The sequence below is a fragment of the Simochromis diagramma genome, unplaced genomic scaffold, assembly GCF_900408965.1.
Source record: "Simochromis diagramma unplaced genomic scaffold, fSimDia1.1 OVJJ01000371.1, whole genome shotgun sequence".
NCBI lineage: Eukaryota > Metazoa > Chordata > Actinopteri > Cichliformes > Cichlidae > Simochromis > Simochromis diagramma.
The window spans coordinates 40,152-58,096 of NW_024386920.1; the positions used below are offsets into that span (position 1 = coordinate 40,152).

The 17,945-nt window shown below is 40.7% G+C and overlaps 1 protein-coding gene across 2 annotated transcripts; it reads left to right on the forward strand.

Annotated features, from left to right (window-relative positions):
* The first annotated feature begins 219 nt into the window (after positions 1 to 219).
* mms19 (MMS19 homolog, cytosolic iron-sulfur assembly component) lies at positions 220 to 17,763 on the forward strand. Of its 2 annotated transcripts, XM_040036879.1 has the most exons (31): positions 220 to 350; positions 870 to 918; positions 1,033 to 1,133; positions 1,305 to 1,390; positions 1,536 to 1,610; positions 2,248 to 2,317; positions 3,788 to 3,916; positions 4,048 to 4,109; positions 5,130 to 5,216; positions 5,344 to 5,418; positions 5,633 to 5,710; positions 6,026 to 6,164; positions 7,323 to 7,477; positions 7,684 to 7,762; positions 8,219 to 8,344; positions 8,438 to 8,519; positions 8,614 to 8,711; positions 8,797 to 8,955; positions 9,176 to 9,331; positions 9,557 to 9,656; positions 9,960 to 10,062; positions 11,399 to 11,476; positions 11,593 to 11,719; positions 11,807 to 11,913; positions 12,037 to 12,093; positions 12,191 to 12,380; positions 14,836 to 14,918; positions 15,007 to 15,171; positions 15,342 to 15,401; positions 16,186 to 16,286; positions 16,493 to 17,763. In XM_040036879.1, exons 1-31 carry the CDS (start codon positions 263 to 265, stop codon positions 16,521 to 16,523), a joined length of 3,096 nt encoding a protein of 1,031 aa, XP_039892813.1. In that variant the 5' UTR covers positions 220 to 262; the 3' UTR covers positions 16,524 to 17,763. The 2 variants fall into 2 exon arrangements, with proteins under 2 accessions (XP_039892813.1, XP_039892812.1); XM_040036878.1 differs by having other exon boundaries at positions 1,033 to 1,390.
* Positions 17,764 to 17,945: the final 182 nt, after the last annotated feature.

Consider the following 17,945-nt stretch of genomic DNA (forward strand, 5'->3'; position numbering starts at 1 on the left):
TTTAGTGGAAGGGAGAGGACGTGCTAGTTCTAGTATTTGTAATGCATTGTTCGGACAGTACTTGAATGCAGCATTAAAGGAAAAATAATTTTGAAGATTTTCTTCCACCATTTCTATAAATATGAAAAACGTGTGGAAATAATATTATACTGTTTTTAACGGTTTTATTTTTATCAGATATAATCTAAAACCAATCGCTTTTCGCGATTCACCTAAAGTTTTCGCGCATGCGTAGTGCCAGTGAAGTAGTTACAGGGACACGATGGCTGCGGACAGTACCTTGGCGCTGTCTCTGGTGGAGGAATTTGTGTCTGGACTGCAGGACAGCAAGGCCAAAGATGCAGCAAAAGGTAAAAGGCTTTCGTCGCGGTTTGCCGGTGACATTTACGGTGCATTTTTCATAAGAGTAACACCGGAGAGGCTGTAGAGCTGCTCTCCGAGGATGCGCAGCGAGACGTGATGGTTAACTAGCTAACTTAGCGCCACAACATCCTGTGTAGTGTTATAACCGCAAGATAAAGAGTAAGCATTCGCCGTGAAAATATATTTGCTCATTTTGTCGATGTAAATGCACACTCTGAATGTATACATCGAGTTTGAACACATTGCCACTTCACAAGGACTCTTAATTTGATGCTAGTCCGTAGTGGTTAAAGCACATGCTGCTTGCTAGCTGCTGAGTTTGTGTAAGGTAGCCTGTCAATGAACCCTGTGGCCTTACCTTTGAATTATAACCTGGTACAACTACTAGAGTTAGAGCATGCGTGTACTTGCATTGCTGTAGCTCATCACTTCACTTCACTAAACTTGTTTGTTTGTTTGTTTGTTTGTTTGTTTGTTTGTTTGTTTGTTTGTTTTGTTTTGTTCAGGTGTCAAAGATGGGAAGTTTACAGTTCTGCAGCTGGTGGAAGCACTGGGGTAAGCTGTGTTCATCGTCATATCAGGGGAAAATATCAGCCCGAACCAGCCAGAGTTTGCAATTATATTCCTATCTAATATCAACTTCCATCTTCATTACCTTTCCTGTTAAAGGTCCAGTCTGACCAGTTCTCAGCCTCACACTCGAGCCCGAGGAGTCCTTCTGCTCTCTGAGGTTTTGCAGGAGTGCTATAGAGAGCTTACAGAGAGAGAAGGTACACCTTTCTCCTTCCATATACTGTGCCGACATTGCACAGCTTCTTGCAAAGTGACAAATCAAAAATGCACTCAAATAACTACATTTTATATCCATATGTCTTACGATGACGCTTATTCATGTCAAGGGGCGATCAGCACTCAGCATTTCTTCCTGTTCTTCTCCGCAGTGGAAGTGCTTATTGCCTTCTATGAAAACCGTCTGAAGGATCATTATGTCGTCACACCTCCCGTCTTAAAGGGGCTAAAGGAGCTGGTTAGTCGTTCTTTGATAACATTTAGTTTCTGCTCAAATCTGCAAGTTTATTTCAGGCTGAGGGACTTTTTTTGAGAAGTTCCAGATGTGAGCAAGTTTGTGGATTTCCTCTTACTGTTTTGTTAATGTACATTCCCCAATTCAGACAAAGTGTACAAACCTGCCTCCTGGCTCAGCTGTGTCCATGTTGAGGTCAGTGTTCCAGGACATCCACGTACAGGTGAGACTGTCATATTGTTGTACATTTAAAGTGTTATTGTGAGGAATAATGACAGTGCTGGATTGATTTTTACCTACATAATTTCATAGTTTTAATACTTAGTTGTGAGCTTTTTTGTCTTTGTGTTCTTTAAAATGGGAATTGAAGAGAACGTGGATTTTACAAAGACCGCATGGTGTATTTTACTTAACCAAAATTATTGTCAAGATCAAGTTGTTGCTTAGAAATAACTCACCTAACATCTATAACTAATCTAGGTCACTGTACTTGGAGGGTTATGCTAATGTTAAAAATTACATTTAAGTAATTTGCAGTGCACGAGTTTGCACCATTAATCAAAGAATTTATTATGATTAACCAAACAATTCACGTTTTACATTCCACATATGATGTCAACAGTTCCACTGTCTGAGTTGTTTTTTCTGACGTTAGTGGACATTTTGTGACTTTTCCTAGTTTTGCGGTGTTTGATTTTTCCGAAAGTAATGCATTTAAAACCTAATGTAGCACACTGTCGGAAACATCGTGCCACACTTGTTAGATGTTCTTGTTTCCTCTCTGTTATTGTTTTTGCTGGTAAAACTGACTCATCTAAAACCGTTCCTACTAATAACAAATGTATTTATTTCCCCTGCAGTCTCTGATGCTGTCAGAGAGAGCATGTGTTTACAGCATGCTTATCAACATCATGGAGACCAGAGAGGCGGGTAAGAGATTATGGTTTGATTCACAAAACCTCAGTTAACAGAGACAGAAAGCTCTGTGGAAGGAAGCAGGTCATGTTGAAATAACCGGTGATTTAAGAATTGAGCATGAGTTTTAAAAGTCGGACAATCTCACAGCAGTAATGGAAGGCGCTGACACGCTGTCCTCTGTTTGGCTAATATTTTAGGATAACAGCCATATTGTAAAAAATGAAAATGGAGGGCTGACAGTGGAATAGTTGTGTTTAGCTACCAGCTGTTAAAATGGAAACGCTTACAGGAGGGATGGTACTGTGACCTGGGCTTTGTTCCAGAAAGCAGATTTAACAAACTTTAAATGTAAGCTCTGATTGTTTGGTTCCAGACCATGTTCACCGTGGCAACGGGCAAGACCCTCCTGTTTAATTCTGTGGATCATGTTTGATTGCGTTGTTTGTATTAACAACAGAAGAGGGGAAAAATATGATTTTTATATATATAAGTAGCAGAGATGTTTACTCATTTACACAGAATCATTTCATTATTATATATAAAAAACAGCTGTGATCTAAATAGATTTTAAATGAGTTGTAAATCTTCGTTATTCAGCTGCGACCTGACAGGTACAGCATGCAGGTTACAGCAACTGTGGATAAAACAGTTTAATTACAAACTGGTGATATTAATCCGATCCAGTAAGGCTGATTGTAGGTGATTTGTGGGGTTTAATGACTCTGTTTTAAACTATATTAAGAACACTGTCAGAGTCTTAAAAATCATTACACTCTTCTTCATCTCCAATATGATGATAATCAACATGACTAATCACAACATTCTAATCACGATTCAAACCGAGTCATCAAAGACTGATTTATCAAAGTAAACATGAATGAATCTTGCTGGGATCTCTGGCTCTGATATGAGATTTGATATCTGCCCTCTGACTTAGGGAATGAAACGTCATACAGCTGCTTCAGGAGCAGTCAGAGTGTGTGTGTGTGTGTGTGTGTGTGTGTGTGTGTGTGTGTGTGTGTGTGTGTGGTGTGTGTGTGTGTGTGTGTGTGTGTGTGTGTGTGTGTGTGTGTGTGTGTGTGTGTGTGTGTGTGTGTGTGTAGGTTAAATAAGAGGAAGTGAATGATTGAGAAGAAGATGCAATCATTAGAAAACTGACAAATCCCCTTAGTACCAATGTTTTTTTTTTAGCTGCTGTTACTTGTTTCTTCCATTTTAATATTTTAACTTCACATAAGAAAATTAATCTTGCGGGTTTTTTTTGCTCTTCATGCCAAAATAATAATCATCCCCACCTGGAGATGGTTGTAAGCTTCACTGATACACCCTCACCAGCTTTCCTAGTTTTGAGGAAGAGACGGTTGGTTGTATAGTTCCTTTAACGTGGCACTCTCACGCAAGCCATTGTTAGTCATTGTGTGAACCAGTGTTTGTCTCAGTTGTGTTGCAAAACTCTTTTTTTTTTTTTTTTTTTTCCCACAGAACTTAAGGGTTTGGGTGCCGACTTTGTCTTCGGTTTTGTGCAGTCCATGGACGGGGAGCGAGATCCTCGCAACCTCTTGCTGGCCTTTCAGATTGCCAAAAACCTTATTCACAGAGGCTACGAGCTCGGTGAGAACACCATAATTTCTTCTCACCGTCACCTCTTCTGTATTTCTGTGCGTCTCTGACCTGCAGCTCACCTTTTTTCTGCCACAGTGATCAAACTGTAACTCCCATTCATTTCCTATCTGCTGTCTCAGGTAAATTCACAGAGGAACTGTTTGAAGTGACGTCCTGCTATTTCCCAATCGACTTCTCCCCAGTAAGTCCCTGTTTACTCAGCTGGTTTGGACCGAGAACTGAGTGTAGCAGACATAAATGTCATCACTGACTTCCTGTGACCTCAGACAGACTCTGTAGGAAGTTATAACGCAGCGACTGCTCGCGAAAAGCAGCTCAATGTCACAGAGCATCACAGGTCTCTCTGGAGCAAAGCAGCACATGGATGCAAAGCTTGTTGTGTATGTGACGTAAAACATCATGTAAAGTATAAGAACGGGCATATTTAACCATGTGTATTATTACGCATTCAAGGCCAGCATCCCTCATCAGTCTAAACTGAAGAGGAAACAGGAAACAGTGCAGGATCAGCATTAGTTTCTGAACACTTTAGACAATATATCCCAACACATTTATTCGTTAATGAACATGTTGATACGTTAAACTGTAGTTTTTGTCCTTGTGCATTTTTTGTGTGTGTGTGTGGGGGGGGGGGGTGTTGATGAAAGCGAATGCATCAACAACCTCATTAGAATTATTGGTTGAGGAAATTAACACTGATGTTAGAACTCCTTTTAGGCCAAACTGGGATACATGTGACAACAATGTGTAATAAATATTGTTCATGTGTTGTAAAGCAATATAAGACAGAGATCTAAAGTTTAACCCTGTGAATTTTGGGCAGCATTTTTGCTTCACGATTGGTTGCCAGTTGATAATGACTGATCAGTGGTCTTTGAGATTACATTTTTATTGCATTATTTCAGGTATTAAATGAAATGCAAACAGAGGCTATATTGTGAGAGCAAGTCTGCAATAGCACGAGTCTTTCTGCATTTATATATTTGTGTTTGTCAGAAATATCGACACTCACCTTGGTGCTTGTATAACAAAAGAGAACACATCTTTCATATATACATTGGAGTCTTTATATTCATTATTTGATAGCGCAGTGAAGAGGGACAGGAAACTGGGAGGGGGTGTGATGTACTTTCCATTATCTGTGAATGTTTGTAGGGTTCTGCATGTTTTAATAGACTTCTTAAATCTCTTCTCACTTCAGCCTCCTAATGACCCACATGGCATCACCAGGGAGGAACTGGTTCAGGCTCTGAGGGCCGTCCTTACTGGGACTCCAAATTTTGCAGAGGTGAGCGAAAGTATTATTTTATTTATGTTTTTTTTCAAACGTCGTTTACTTTTTCTGTTTTGGAGCTTTTCCTCCTAAGCAAACTAAACGAAGGGCCTCTGCGCTAATATTTGTTGCTATCTTACAGTTTCTGTTACCTCTCCTCATCGAGAAGCTGGACTCAGACGTTCAGAGCGCAAAGCTGGACTCGCTGCAGACTCTGGTGAGAAACTCGTCTCTAAAAATGTTGTGTGCCTCCAGCTAAAACAGGAGCTTACAGTTCAGATATAAACATTTGACTGTCAGCTGCACAGAGTATGCATGAGTAAAGGTGAATGATGCACGGCTCACGATTCCCTTAAGCAGCAGAGTCGTTTGTCACAAGTGGTCCAGCGCAGAGTCATGTAGATAACTTGTGATTATTTTTACATTTTCAGGCTGCTTGTGTGTCACAGTATGAACACAAGCATGTGGCTGAATTCCTGCAGGGACTGTGGACAGCAGTACGCAGAGAGGTCTGTTTGAGATCAGTTTTTAAATGTAAATAGCAGTAGTACTTGTGTATTTTGTGCCTTGGCTCTGTTAAGACATATTTTAATATCTTGTAGCTGGTCTTTCTTCGGTGTGGTGTGATTTTTAATTTCTGTTTTTAGCTCGTTTTGACCCACTCCACCCTCATAAAAAAAACCTAGGCACATTTAAGGCCAGTAGTGCTTTCTGAAACACCAAATACTAGGTTTCTTTTGTAGCATTAAGCGAATGAAGACCTCACTGCTGTTTAACTAACAACAGCAGAGTCAAGTTAAGTTGTGCTTGTTGTGTCGTTGCAGGTGTTTCAAACCTCCAGCGAGAGGATCGAGTCTGCAGGCCTCGCTGCTCTTACCGCACTCACTTCCTGTCTCTCTCGCTCAGTCCTCAGCTCTGACTCTGAGGACTCCCTCAGCACATTCCTGGATTTCATTCTCACAGGTAAAATGCAGCTTTGTTATGCATGCATGAAAATGTGAAAAAAGGTACATTTGTTCCAGAAAGAAACATAGAAATGAAATTCTGTATACTGATGAGGAGGAATATGGCACTATGTAGTACAGTACACTGGGGAGGAAGTTGGCAGGAAACTTTTTTTTAAATATATATACTGTGTATACCACGGTGGTTATCTGAAAGTTAACCCACAACTTTCAAATTTCAAATTCAAATCAAATTCAAATTTTATTTGTCACGTACACAGTCATACACAGTACGATATGCAGTGAAATGCTTAGACAACTGCTCGTGACCTAAAGAAAAAAAAAAAGGAAAAGGCTATGAATAAGATAGGAAATAAATATGAAAAATTTAAAAACGGTAAATTTAACTAGGAAGGAATAAAATATAAATTAAGGTTAAAAATGAAATAACTGTACAACACAAATTTCTCATAAACACTTTTTCATAACCTAATATATCATGTTTGCTGTCTAACAGATTGATTGTACAGGTGGGTTGAAAACACAATATTTGAGTCTTAGGGCCGGGTCCAAAAGGCCTAGATCCCAACTCCTATGGCAACAATCACTTGCTATGGAAAAATTGGTACTTCTCAAGGCCCCCTGAGGCTGACTTCAGTGTTAAAATTCCCAACATGACACCATGAAAATGCATTTTTACAGCCTGTTAGAAAAAGTGTTCTACCCGCTGCTTTTTAAATACAGCAGATATATTTGGATACTGTTGTAAAGTTACGGTCGTGGCCTCTCTGACTGACAGATGTCTACACAGATAGCTGTAGCCAGGGGTTCTCTGCCAGGCCTTTGTGAGCTTTTTAGACTTAGCATTAGCTAATAACTTAGCAACCCCCTCTTGCCTAAATACTAAACACTTTTAGCTCCAGAAAAAACAACAGTGCAGTGACCAAAATTGCTAATGTTGAGGCTTTATAATGAGGAGCCCAAAAAACTGAGGGTGATGTCACAGTTACTGGGTCCATCTTTTATTTACAGTCTATACAGCCAACGTAAACACACTGTAATTGTCAGCGGTTCTTTGGAAGAAATCAGTATTTATTGTTAAATGTAGTTTTAAACAATGAGTCTCTGAGACATTCAAATGGGTTTTGTGTTGTACTGTGTTGTGCTTTTTTTTCAGACTGCAAACATCACCTGTGTGAACCAGACTTAAAGCTTGTATGGCCGAGCGCAAAGCTCCTCCAAGCCGCCTGCAGCGCCTCCACTAGTGCGAGTCACATCATTACAGCTGCTGTCATGCCATCGCTACTTGAGCAATATAACAACAGAGCACAGGTAATAGAGACAGCTGATGTCCACATGTTTAACTGGTTTAATATGAGCTAAGGTTTGGGCTATTTAAGTATGGGTAGAGTAGAGAGAATGTGTTGTATGAGAACTCTAGAGCCTGTTTTCTTTGATTAACATCTGGATTTTTATGTTTTTGTTTTGTTTTTAACACAACTAAGTCCATAATCACATCTGTTTCTCTCTCTGTGCAGTGTTCCCATAGAAGGACATTACTGGAGGTGGTGCAGCGATTTATCCATTCAGTAAAAAACTGCCAGTCTTCAGACAATGGTGAGTGCTGTGTTCACTGCTGTTTTTCCCTCTTCTAGTCACTGCTGCATCTCATTAAACTTCAACATCGGCCATAAAATCTTGAAATTATAGCTCTTCATTTGTTACTCTACATTTCAGATATGCACGTCCTCGATCCTGTAAATATTTGAATCTTCTTGACTGTGACTTTGCTGATATATATCAAACAGTTTTGTTTGTCTTTTGTTTGAACTGAGTCAAGCTAAAACATTCAGTCCAGTGACCAAAGAAAAACTTTACTTGGTTACGGCTGTTGACCTTTAATCATTGTCTGTTTCTGTGTGTTTACACTGTAATTGTCACAAACTTCAAACAGTTATAGTGTGGTTAAAAAAAAAAAAGATAACTGTTTACTTGCTGCTTGACTGTGACCAAGGGAACTACAGCTTTGACCTCCTCTGTTTCTCGTATCTGCGTTTCGTCTCTTTACTTCAGATGAGAGTGTGTTTTTAGCCTTCCGAGAAGCTCTGTGCGGCATCGTGTTTTCGGCTCTCTCTGAGAACAACTCCAGCCTGCAGATCACTGCCACCTCTGTGCTCACATCACTGGCACAACAAGCAGGTACTTAAATTAAAAAATATATAATTGCTTAAAAGCGTTATAACAGAGTCAGACGTTTTTCACGAATGTTGTAAATATTTTCCCCTTGTTCAGGTCTTCTGTTAGAATCTGATATTGAGCTAGCTCTTGATCATCTGACCAGACTGCTGCTGATTGAAGAGGATGACACAGTCAGGTGAGCTTTCGTTTCTCTTTGATGCTCTCTGTTATCTATTTGAATCCCGTTCATCCTGACACCTCTCTTGTGTTTGTCTTGTTTCTGCCTCCAGTCTTGCTGTGGTGGAGTGTGCTGGAGCCTTAGCGCAGCTGCACCCGGCACTCGTCATCTCCAAACTGATTCCAAGACTAAAGAACGAGATGTATACTGGTAAGCTGCTGAAAATATCATGTATTTTAGGCACAGGAACACATACAAGTAGTGTTTATGTGACCTGGCCCTCCTGTCTGTTCAGAGCCCATGAATCAAGACCAAGGGGAGGCTTCTGAACTACATTCCCATCATGCAGTGCGTCAGCGGTGTTTGTCAGCTCTGGCTGCAGTGTCCATCCAACCCAGTGTTGTCCAGGAGAGCACACCTGTCCTCCTGGAGGTCCTTCGTTCAGCACACACAGGTAATCTGGCAAAAAAGATGCTTTTTTTTTTTTTTAGCTTCAAGTACTTATATTTATATATAGTATGTTTATAACTGATCGGTGGGTCATGGTGCAAATTTACAATCACACATCACTTCACTGGAGTTAGTCTCCAAATTCAAAAAGCTTTACCAAAGCGTGTTGTTGTCCTATGAAATACTCTAAGGTTAACACCTCTGTGACATCTTGTTCATTTCAGGTGATGTTAGTTTTTCAGTGGATGAGGTGGTGCTGACGTGCCGCAGCCTTCAGAGAATAGCAGAGCAGGTCCAGGACACCGAGGAAGCGGGACGCTGCTTCCACAACATCATCATCCCACACCTGTTGTCTCTGGCGCTCCAGGCAGCACTGCAGGGTGAGAAGGGATCAGTGAAAGGATTGACCAGCTTCATCTTACGTCATCAAAATAGTTTTAATTTGAATCTTCTCAGTATAACTTATGAATTAACAGACTTCCATCCATTGAGACCTGAAGCTACAGTTATATTTTTTCTAACAGCTGAATTGAGCTTTCATTTGTAAAACGTGTTCATGGCAAAAACATTTAGTCCCCCAACTTTAAAAAACAATTGCTCTTCAGGTGAGGGATCATCTGGAACTCCTAGTCCTCTGGTAGAGGAGGTGGTCTTGTCTGCCATGGTTCCTGTCATCAGCACTTCCTGCTCCAGACTGCAGCCCACGTCAGTAATCTTGTTCACCTCTTGGCCTGATTTTATTTTGTCTTTTGACACATTTACACATAGTAAATGTTGTTATTCTTATCACACCTAGTGTCTCTAAATGCAGAGATAAACAAAACAAAGTTGCACTAAAAGTAGCTTGTACTTGCTGTATTTCCTCCTTTGTGTCACACCTGCTGATCTAAATATACTATTTCCTGTCTGTTTCACAGTCTCTCTTTTTTTCTTCTTTGCGAATGCCTTTGATTTGTTTGCACAATGCAGAGCGTACTTTTTGATGAGGTGTGTGTGGCTTCCTTTCAGCCTGGCGGGGCAGACGGCGTCGAGAGCTGTGTCTCTCTTCCTGGATGGCGATGTCTCTTTTTTGCCTGATAACTCGTTCCCTTCACACATGCAGCTTCTCAAGGTCTGTTTTTGTCTGTGCTCATTTATTTTATGTATTAAATATTAGTGACTGTATAATTAGTTTATAAAGAATCAGACAGTATACAAACTGATGCAGTCAACACAAATGTCAAGGCAGTGTTGTGTTCTGGATGGCTTTTTCTGATTTTAAGCTTTCCAAAATAAACAATGTCAGAACTACATATAGGGTCATAAATGTACATAACCATTCATCCATTCTCTTCAGTGGGGGGCGGAGCCTATATCAGCTGTCTTAAGCTGGGCAGACACTGTGCAATTTTTTTTTTCAGTCGCGTTATTCAGCTCCTGCTCAAACTGTACGATTGACTCGCAGAGGTTAGAAGTTCGTAGGTCACGATGCAGGGTCTCACACTATACCGCCCGATGCTCTGATGCGACCTGAGTGCTCACACTGTGCCTCCATAACATGAAGGTTATAACATAAAATCTGTCTCTCGCTCTCCCTCTCTGTCTTTCACTCACACAGACACGCACACACCACCATCAACTTTGCTAAATTGCTCATGAAAAACATTGATCAGGCAGCTGTGATTGAGCAGCAGTCTAGATCCAACTATTTTCACGGTCAGAGCGGTCGTGATAACTTTGTGAGGCCACATTGGCAAGCTCATCCGAGCCTTTTCAAAGTTCTACAAGGTGTGCTTTCATCGCTTGTGTCCAGATCACATGCCGCGCTGCCGTGCTGCTCCACCTTTTCATTTTCATTTCTGTGTTTGTGCGTGCGCAGTGTGAGAGGCTGCGGTGACACCCTCACGAAGGCCGACAGGATTTCAAACACGTTTGATTTTCTTACGACCAAGCGCTTGATGATCGGGAGCTGGTTGTGAGGTGTTAATCGCTTCTCGTTACCCCATGTTTACAACACGATGCACGACACACGATTAAGGCGAAACTCGGCCGACCCCCAAAACGGTCGCACGACTGAAAACTGCTCAAAATGGGCCAAAAACCGCACAGTGTATGCCCAGCATTAGAGGCAGGGACCCTGGACAGGTCGCAGGGTTAACACATAGAGACAAACAACCATTCACACTCACATTCACACCTATGGGCAATTAACATTTTTACAATGTTTTTATTTCAGGAAAGCTCAAGTGAAAAGTCATTTGTTTAGTTTTTATTTATTTATTTTTATTTGTTTATCTCTTAAATGTGTGTTTTGCCATTATTTGGCTTGCGAAAAAGAGCAGTTGACAAAAGTACTGAAAGCACATTAATGCCAACATTCACATTCCATTATGAGTAGAAGCAAGCTTTAAACTGGAACCACTCCATCAGGTCACGTCTCGGGTAACAAGTGTGATTACTTTTCTCAGAAGCAGGAGGGGGATTCCTGGAGCCTGTCTCGGCTGGTTTGTCTGCTTATGGGCAGTGTGTGTTCTCTACCTCGCAGCGTGAGTCTCATGTTAAACAACTAATTCAGATTTCCGTTAAATTTAAATAAATAAATAAAAACTTTTAGGAAATGTATGTTGAAGTTTGTTTTGACAGTGTTAAGTATCGTCTGCAGGTGGAGGTGCCCCAGATTGACAAACTGCTGTCGGCACTGGAGGAGATGAGCTGCACTTGCAGCCACCCGCTGTCATACACGTCAGCTGCAAAGTGCTTTGCTGGCCTGGTCAACAAGAAACCACAGGGTCAGTTTGTGTCCTGTCACAGCTCGGCTTTTATTAAATCTAAAAGCTTTAGATCATTTATTAAAACATTTTCTGTTTCTTCTTCAGGAGATTCCCTCGACAGCCTAATTCAGAGGACGGTGAAGAGAGTGTGCAGCGAGCTGGACTCACCTTCCTCCTCTGTTCACACTCAGGCATTTACACTTATGATCTGGGTAAGAGTGACTGTGTCTGTACTGCTCACTCCTAATCATCAGCACATTAAGAGCTATTACTTGTTTCACTACTCGCCTTACAAATCCTTTTCAGAATGATAGTAAGGTTGTGCTTGTCCGCAGGTTTCCAAGGCTCTGCTTCTGCGATACCACCCTCTGTTCACAACACTGACCGACAAGGTACAAAACTGAGCAGCACACAGTGGAGCTTTCACTCTTACTGTGTTTTTAGTGGAAAACACATTTGGTGTTACTCTCTTTTCTGTGTACCTCGCAGCTCTTCTCTCTGCTCGACGATGCCGGTTTAGGTCCGATGGCGGCGGCAGACGGCTTCTCTCTACTCATGAGTGACTCCACCGACGTCCTGAACAGAGCTTGCCACGCTGATGTACGCATCATGTACCGCCAGCGCTTCTTCAGCGAGAACAAAGCCAAGCTGGTGCAAGGGTTCAACGCTGCACCCCAAGGTAGAGGCACCAGGACAGTCGAACCTACACAAACAATTTACAATTTACTTTGCCTTGTTTGGTATCATCCTTTTCAGCACAACCTCACGTGTCTGAATTTACAGTTATGTTTTCATTTTGACATACTGTATTAACACAATTGATCTAAAATCAGGCAAAAACATAAAATCAGAGTAGAAAAAGTTCTATTTTTTTACTGTAGCAACCACAAACATGTTTATTTAATCATATTTCATAACTTTAAATGCAAATATAAATCGTCAATTTTAAAATCATATGCACAAGTTTTGTCATAAGCAGAGAGTGCTTGCTAGCGCTGTCCTTAGAGAGTAAACGTGACGAAACTACTCAGGAAAAAACGCCGCGTATATATTGTTTATCATGACTCTGGTTTTACGTGGCCTATCAACACAATTTAAAAACTGGTATAGATCACATTGTTGCTTTCTTAAAGTAGTCATGGTAAGCCAATCTCAGTCAAACAGCGGCACTCATACGATTGTTTTACCCCCCTAGCTACAGGTGTTTTGCCAAAAAGTGATCGTCTGCCAGAAAGTGATTGCCGTCCGCGGGAGCGCGCGCAGCTGCTTAAAGCTGTAGCGCCCAGATTACTTACAGCTACTTCCGTGCAACTGATATAAAGTGCGGTAAGCTGAACACAGCTTCAGCCGTCTGTTTGTTGAAAAATGGTAACGCGACCGCATTTTCTTGTTAGTAACGGTAACGGCGTTGTAATGATAGAAATAGTAATTAGTTAGATTAGTTAGTAACGCCGTTACTTGTAACGCCGTTATTCCCATCACTGCCGTTAATGTTTAGAAGCAAAAAAAGAAACAGCTTTTTATTCTTGAGTACTGCAAATATTGCACCAATAGTTTCTTTGGATGGGGGAGACTTAAAGGGAAAATAGTAAAAGTCTTAGCCAATACATGATGTTCAGGTTTAGGAGTGTTATTCACTAGACCTACTAATTAGAGTGCAGTAGCAGTGCTCAGATGTACAAGATTACTGAAAATAAATGTGTAAAAAATGTTTCACCATTAGCAGAAACATATAAAACTACACGTGTGAGCTGTTTAGTCCAGACATTTATATTACAGTGGTGTAAAAAAAATAAAAAGTGTTCCTGATTTTTTTCTAGTGTTTTGCATTTTTGTCACGCTTACATTTTTCAGATCATCAGACAAATGTTAATATCAGACAAAGATATCCAGAGTAAATACAAAGTGCAGTTTTTAGATGATGATTTCATTGATTAAGAGAGAAACGTCCAAACTCTCCTGGTCCTGTCCGAAAAAGTAATTGCCCCTCCTGTTAAACTATGAATTAACTGTGGTTAACCACATTTTGTGGAAAGATGAGTTCAGTTTTACTAAACACACTCAGGCCTGATTACTGGCAGACCTGTTGAATCAAGAAATCACTTTATTAGAAGCTGTTTGACAAAGTGAAGCAGGCTGAAAGATCTCAAAAAGCAACACATCGTGCCACCATCTGAAGAAACACCTGAGATACAAAATCCCTGACATCTATCAGTCTGGCAGGGGTTCTAAGGCTTGGGGACTCGATTGAACCACAGTAAGAGCCATCATACACAAATAAAGAAAACTTGGAACAGTGGTGAACCTTCCCAGGAGTAAGCAGCTGACCAAAATTACCCCAATAGCGCAGCGACGACACATCCAAGAGGTCAAAAACAACACTGAAGAACTGCAGGCCTCACTTGTCTCAGTTAAAGTCAAGACTTCATGATTCAACATTAAGAAAGAAACTAAGAAAAAAATGGTCTCGGGGGGGGGATCAAGGAGAAAAGCACTGCTGACCAAAAGGAGGATAAAGGCCAGTCACACATTCGCCATTAAACATCTTGATGATTCCCAGGACTTCTGGAAAAAAAAAACGTTCTTTGGACTGATGAAACAAAAGTGGAACTTTTTGGGAAGGTGTCTGTCTGTTCTGCAGCAGGTAAATGATCCAAAACACACCAGAAAGTCCACCTCCGGATGCCTCATGGAAAACAAAGGGCAATTCACAGCAGTTACAACTATTCTGCAAATGAGTGAGTCAAAAATCCTCCACAGTGGCAGTTATCGCAAATGCTTAATTACAGTTGTTGCCCCTAAGGTTTGCCCAACCAGTTATTAGGTTAGGGGCTCAATCAATTTTTCTAACAGGGCCAATAAGGTTTTGATATTTTTCTTCACTTAAAAACTGCATTTTGTGTTTACTTGTGTTATATTTGATTATCTGAAACATTTAAGTGTCACAAACATCAAAAAATACTTTTTTTACACCACTGTATATATTGAAAAGTTAATTGATCGTTGCTGGAATTTGTCACCAAAAACTGATGAAGACAAAGATTTCCATGCTTTAAACCCTGTTTGATCAGTGTATATACAAGATTCAGAATGTAATGTTTTTGGTTTATTTGTGTATTGTTTGTTTCCACCAGAGAAGAAGCCCAACTACCTGAAAGCTTTATCTAACATCGTCAATAAGCTGCCCAAGCAGGTTCAAGTCACTGAACTTCCAGCGGTGAGTAACACAGAGCAGCTCTGATGCTCGTAAGAAATGACTCGAGCTGGTAGGTGCCTGTAATCATCAAAGTCCTGTTCCTGTGCAGCTTCTTTCTCTGCTGCTGGAGGCCTTGTCGTGTCCTGATCAGGACATTCATCTGACAACTCTGTCCTGTCTGGAGCCCGTCCTCGTCAACCCACCACAAGTTCTCATACAGCAGCTGGAAGCTTTGGTCAACAGGCTGCTGGCCCTCCTCTGCAGTCCAGCTATGGTTAGTTAGATCACCACTGTCATTTCAGTAACTATTTAGTCTCCTCAAGATTATAAACTGTTGTTTTGTTTTAGCATTTAATGCTGTAAGTGCTCTACAAAAGCCTACCTTCATTATTGGACTGTATAAGTTCATTAAATGATGACCGTGTTTTTTCCTTTACACTGCAGAGTGTACGGATTGCTTCGCTGTCCTGCATCAGCGCTCTTTCCTACTTCCCTGTACATGAGGTAAAACGTACCATCTTTGAATACTTTGGTTTCAACCTTCATAAGATTTTTTTTTAATTCCTAATTTGTGTGTTTTATCTTTAACTGTTTGAAAAACTTTAAATTCAACCAGTTTATTGAAATGTGTTTTTGTTTTACAAAAGCTGAATAAGGACTCACAAACATAAACTACGGTTCCTGAACATGGAAACATTTAGCAATCAGACTGAATTGACCAATCTGACTAAATGCAGTCAGTTATATTGAAGCTAATTACTAAAGGAGTCTTTATGATTGTTGGATTTCACCACAATGTTTGAGTCGGAGAATTACAAGCTACCAATTTGTCATCGTGTGACACTATTGATCCTCATAAGTCAAATTTCTGTATTTTCCCTCCTGGACATAGTGCTGTTTATCAATGGCATTTGTGCTTGGTTGCCAAAAGTACCGTTAAATGTATTTGAGAAGCTCAGCAGTGATGTTTCTCTCTAGAAATCATGAGTTTTTTGTGAGCAGCTCCATGTGGGACCTGTTTTCTGTCTACTGTGTACTTAAACCAATGAGAAACATTACAGCTCAGCCGAGATGAGCACCATTAATATTTAGATCCTGTCACCCACTCATGAGCATAACAGGATTTCGTGGTGAACTGCCCCTTTAAGGCCTTAGAAGAAGAGTCCGTGATTCTAATCGTCACTTTTCCCAACATTTTTTTTCAACAGGAAACTTCTATAAAAAGTGTAATGTTAACATATTAATTGCTTTACCGATTTTTTTTCCTCCTGTCTGTGTGTGATTTAAGGTGTTGCCATTTCGGGCCCGAGTACTTCGAGCGCTCGCCAAACCTCTGGATGACAAGAAGAGGCTGGTGAGGAGGGAGGCGGTTCAGGCCAGAGCACAGTGGTAAGAACTACCTTTTCCTATTAAAGATGGACTCCTCTAAAAAATCCAAAAACAAGTGATTTATCTAGAAGACATGTCAGCTTGTGATTATACTGATGTTACTCTAACTCTTTTTCTAGTCCTGTGAATCTTGCTAGCATGTAAACAGGTGCCATAGCATTTAGGAAAGCATGTGTTTATGGCTATTTCTCTAATTGTCCCTGTAGGTTCCTCTTAGGAAGTCCTGGTGGAAGATGATTCCCCCCCCTAATCACCACCAAATTACAGATACCAAGTAGCAGAGCTGTGCTGCTCACTCAACGGCTCACCCTCTGCGGGTAAGCACTCCAGCAGCCTCCACCCTCGAGGATCTCCCAGCTTCCTTCTGCCCCTCCTACTCTTCCCCTTTATACTGAAATGTTTTAACTGTCTGTATTTTCACAAACGCACAAGTAAGACTGTATAGACTAACGCACATAAATCTGATGGCACAGCTTAGTCAAAAGAATGAAATGAGTGTTTTGTTATTATGCAGCACGCCTCATGAATATTGTTGTCCTGTTGAACCAAACAGTCACATGAAATGAGATGACGTCATTTTGATTGGGAAATATTTCACTGCTGAAGGTGCAAAAATTTCAAAATGAGATTTTAGGCGTATTTATATTTTAGGTTTTACAGCTGGTAAAATCATATGCATTAAGGTCATAATCATAATGAAGGGACACTGGTTTGGTCAGCTAACAAAATAACAAAAACCACTTACAAAGATCATGTAATCATTTGTTTCTTCAGAATGTCTCAAATGCAGTGTTACTGAGATCATGAACATCTGTCAGTGAGGTAGTGCCAGGGAATTGGATTTTTCAGCTCCTGTATAAAAAGCAATTTTTTTCCCACTGCATATAAAAGCAGAGAGCGTGACGCTGACAAGGCGTCGGTGTGACGCTAGATCTGCCTCGATGCCTTTTAAGTAGCAGCCATTATTTCAGCAGATTTGAGAACTGTAACGTAGCAGAAACTTGGATACTTAACAGTGGTTAACACACTGTGTCCCAGCAATTTCACACTGCAGACAAAGCTGGCACCTACTCCTGTCTTGGAACCACTTTTCTTCCAACCCCCACAGCAATGGAAGACACATCAGTGACCTTTTTACACTCATGTGAATGTATACCTGAGCAGTGACGTCTCTAATCGATGTTGAGACTTGCTAGAATATGAATGTGCCAACTGTTCATGGATCGAGCGTGAAAGCTTCCGCTGACTGAAATGTTAGGATACTTTTTACAGAATGAAATATCCGTTTAGGTTAATGTACTTTTGTTTGGATTGTAAGTTATGTGAACGTCATGTTCAACATCTGCCTTGTATTCTGTTAATATTAAATCATAAATGTTGGCTGACTTTGGACCTCACATCAACTTATGCCAAGAAAACAAGACAATATTTAAAATGTCTAACTTAAGATGTCATTAAACCTTTGTTTACACTGAAATTTCACTCGTGTCTGTCTGAATATCGTCACCTAAAAACGGACCCAGAAATATCAAAACCTTGTTTTATTTTAAGGCGGCGAGATAAATGAAATCAGAGCACAGCTCCAACACTATCACAGCTGGATGTCTGTTTCTATGGCAACTGCAGAGCCTCCAAAACCATCATGAGGTTGCCGATATG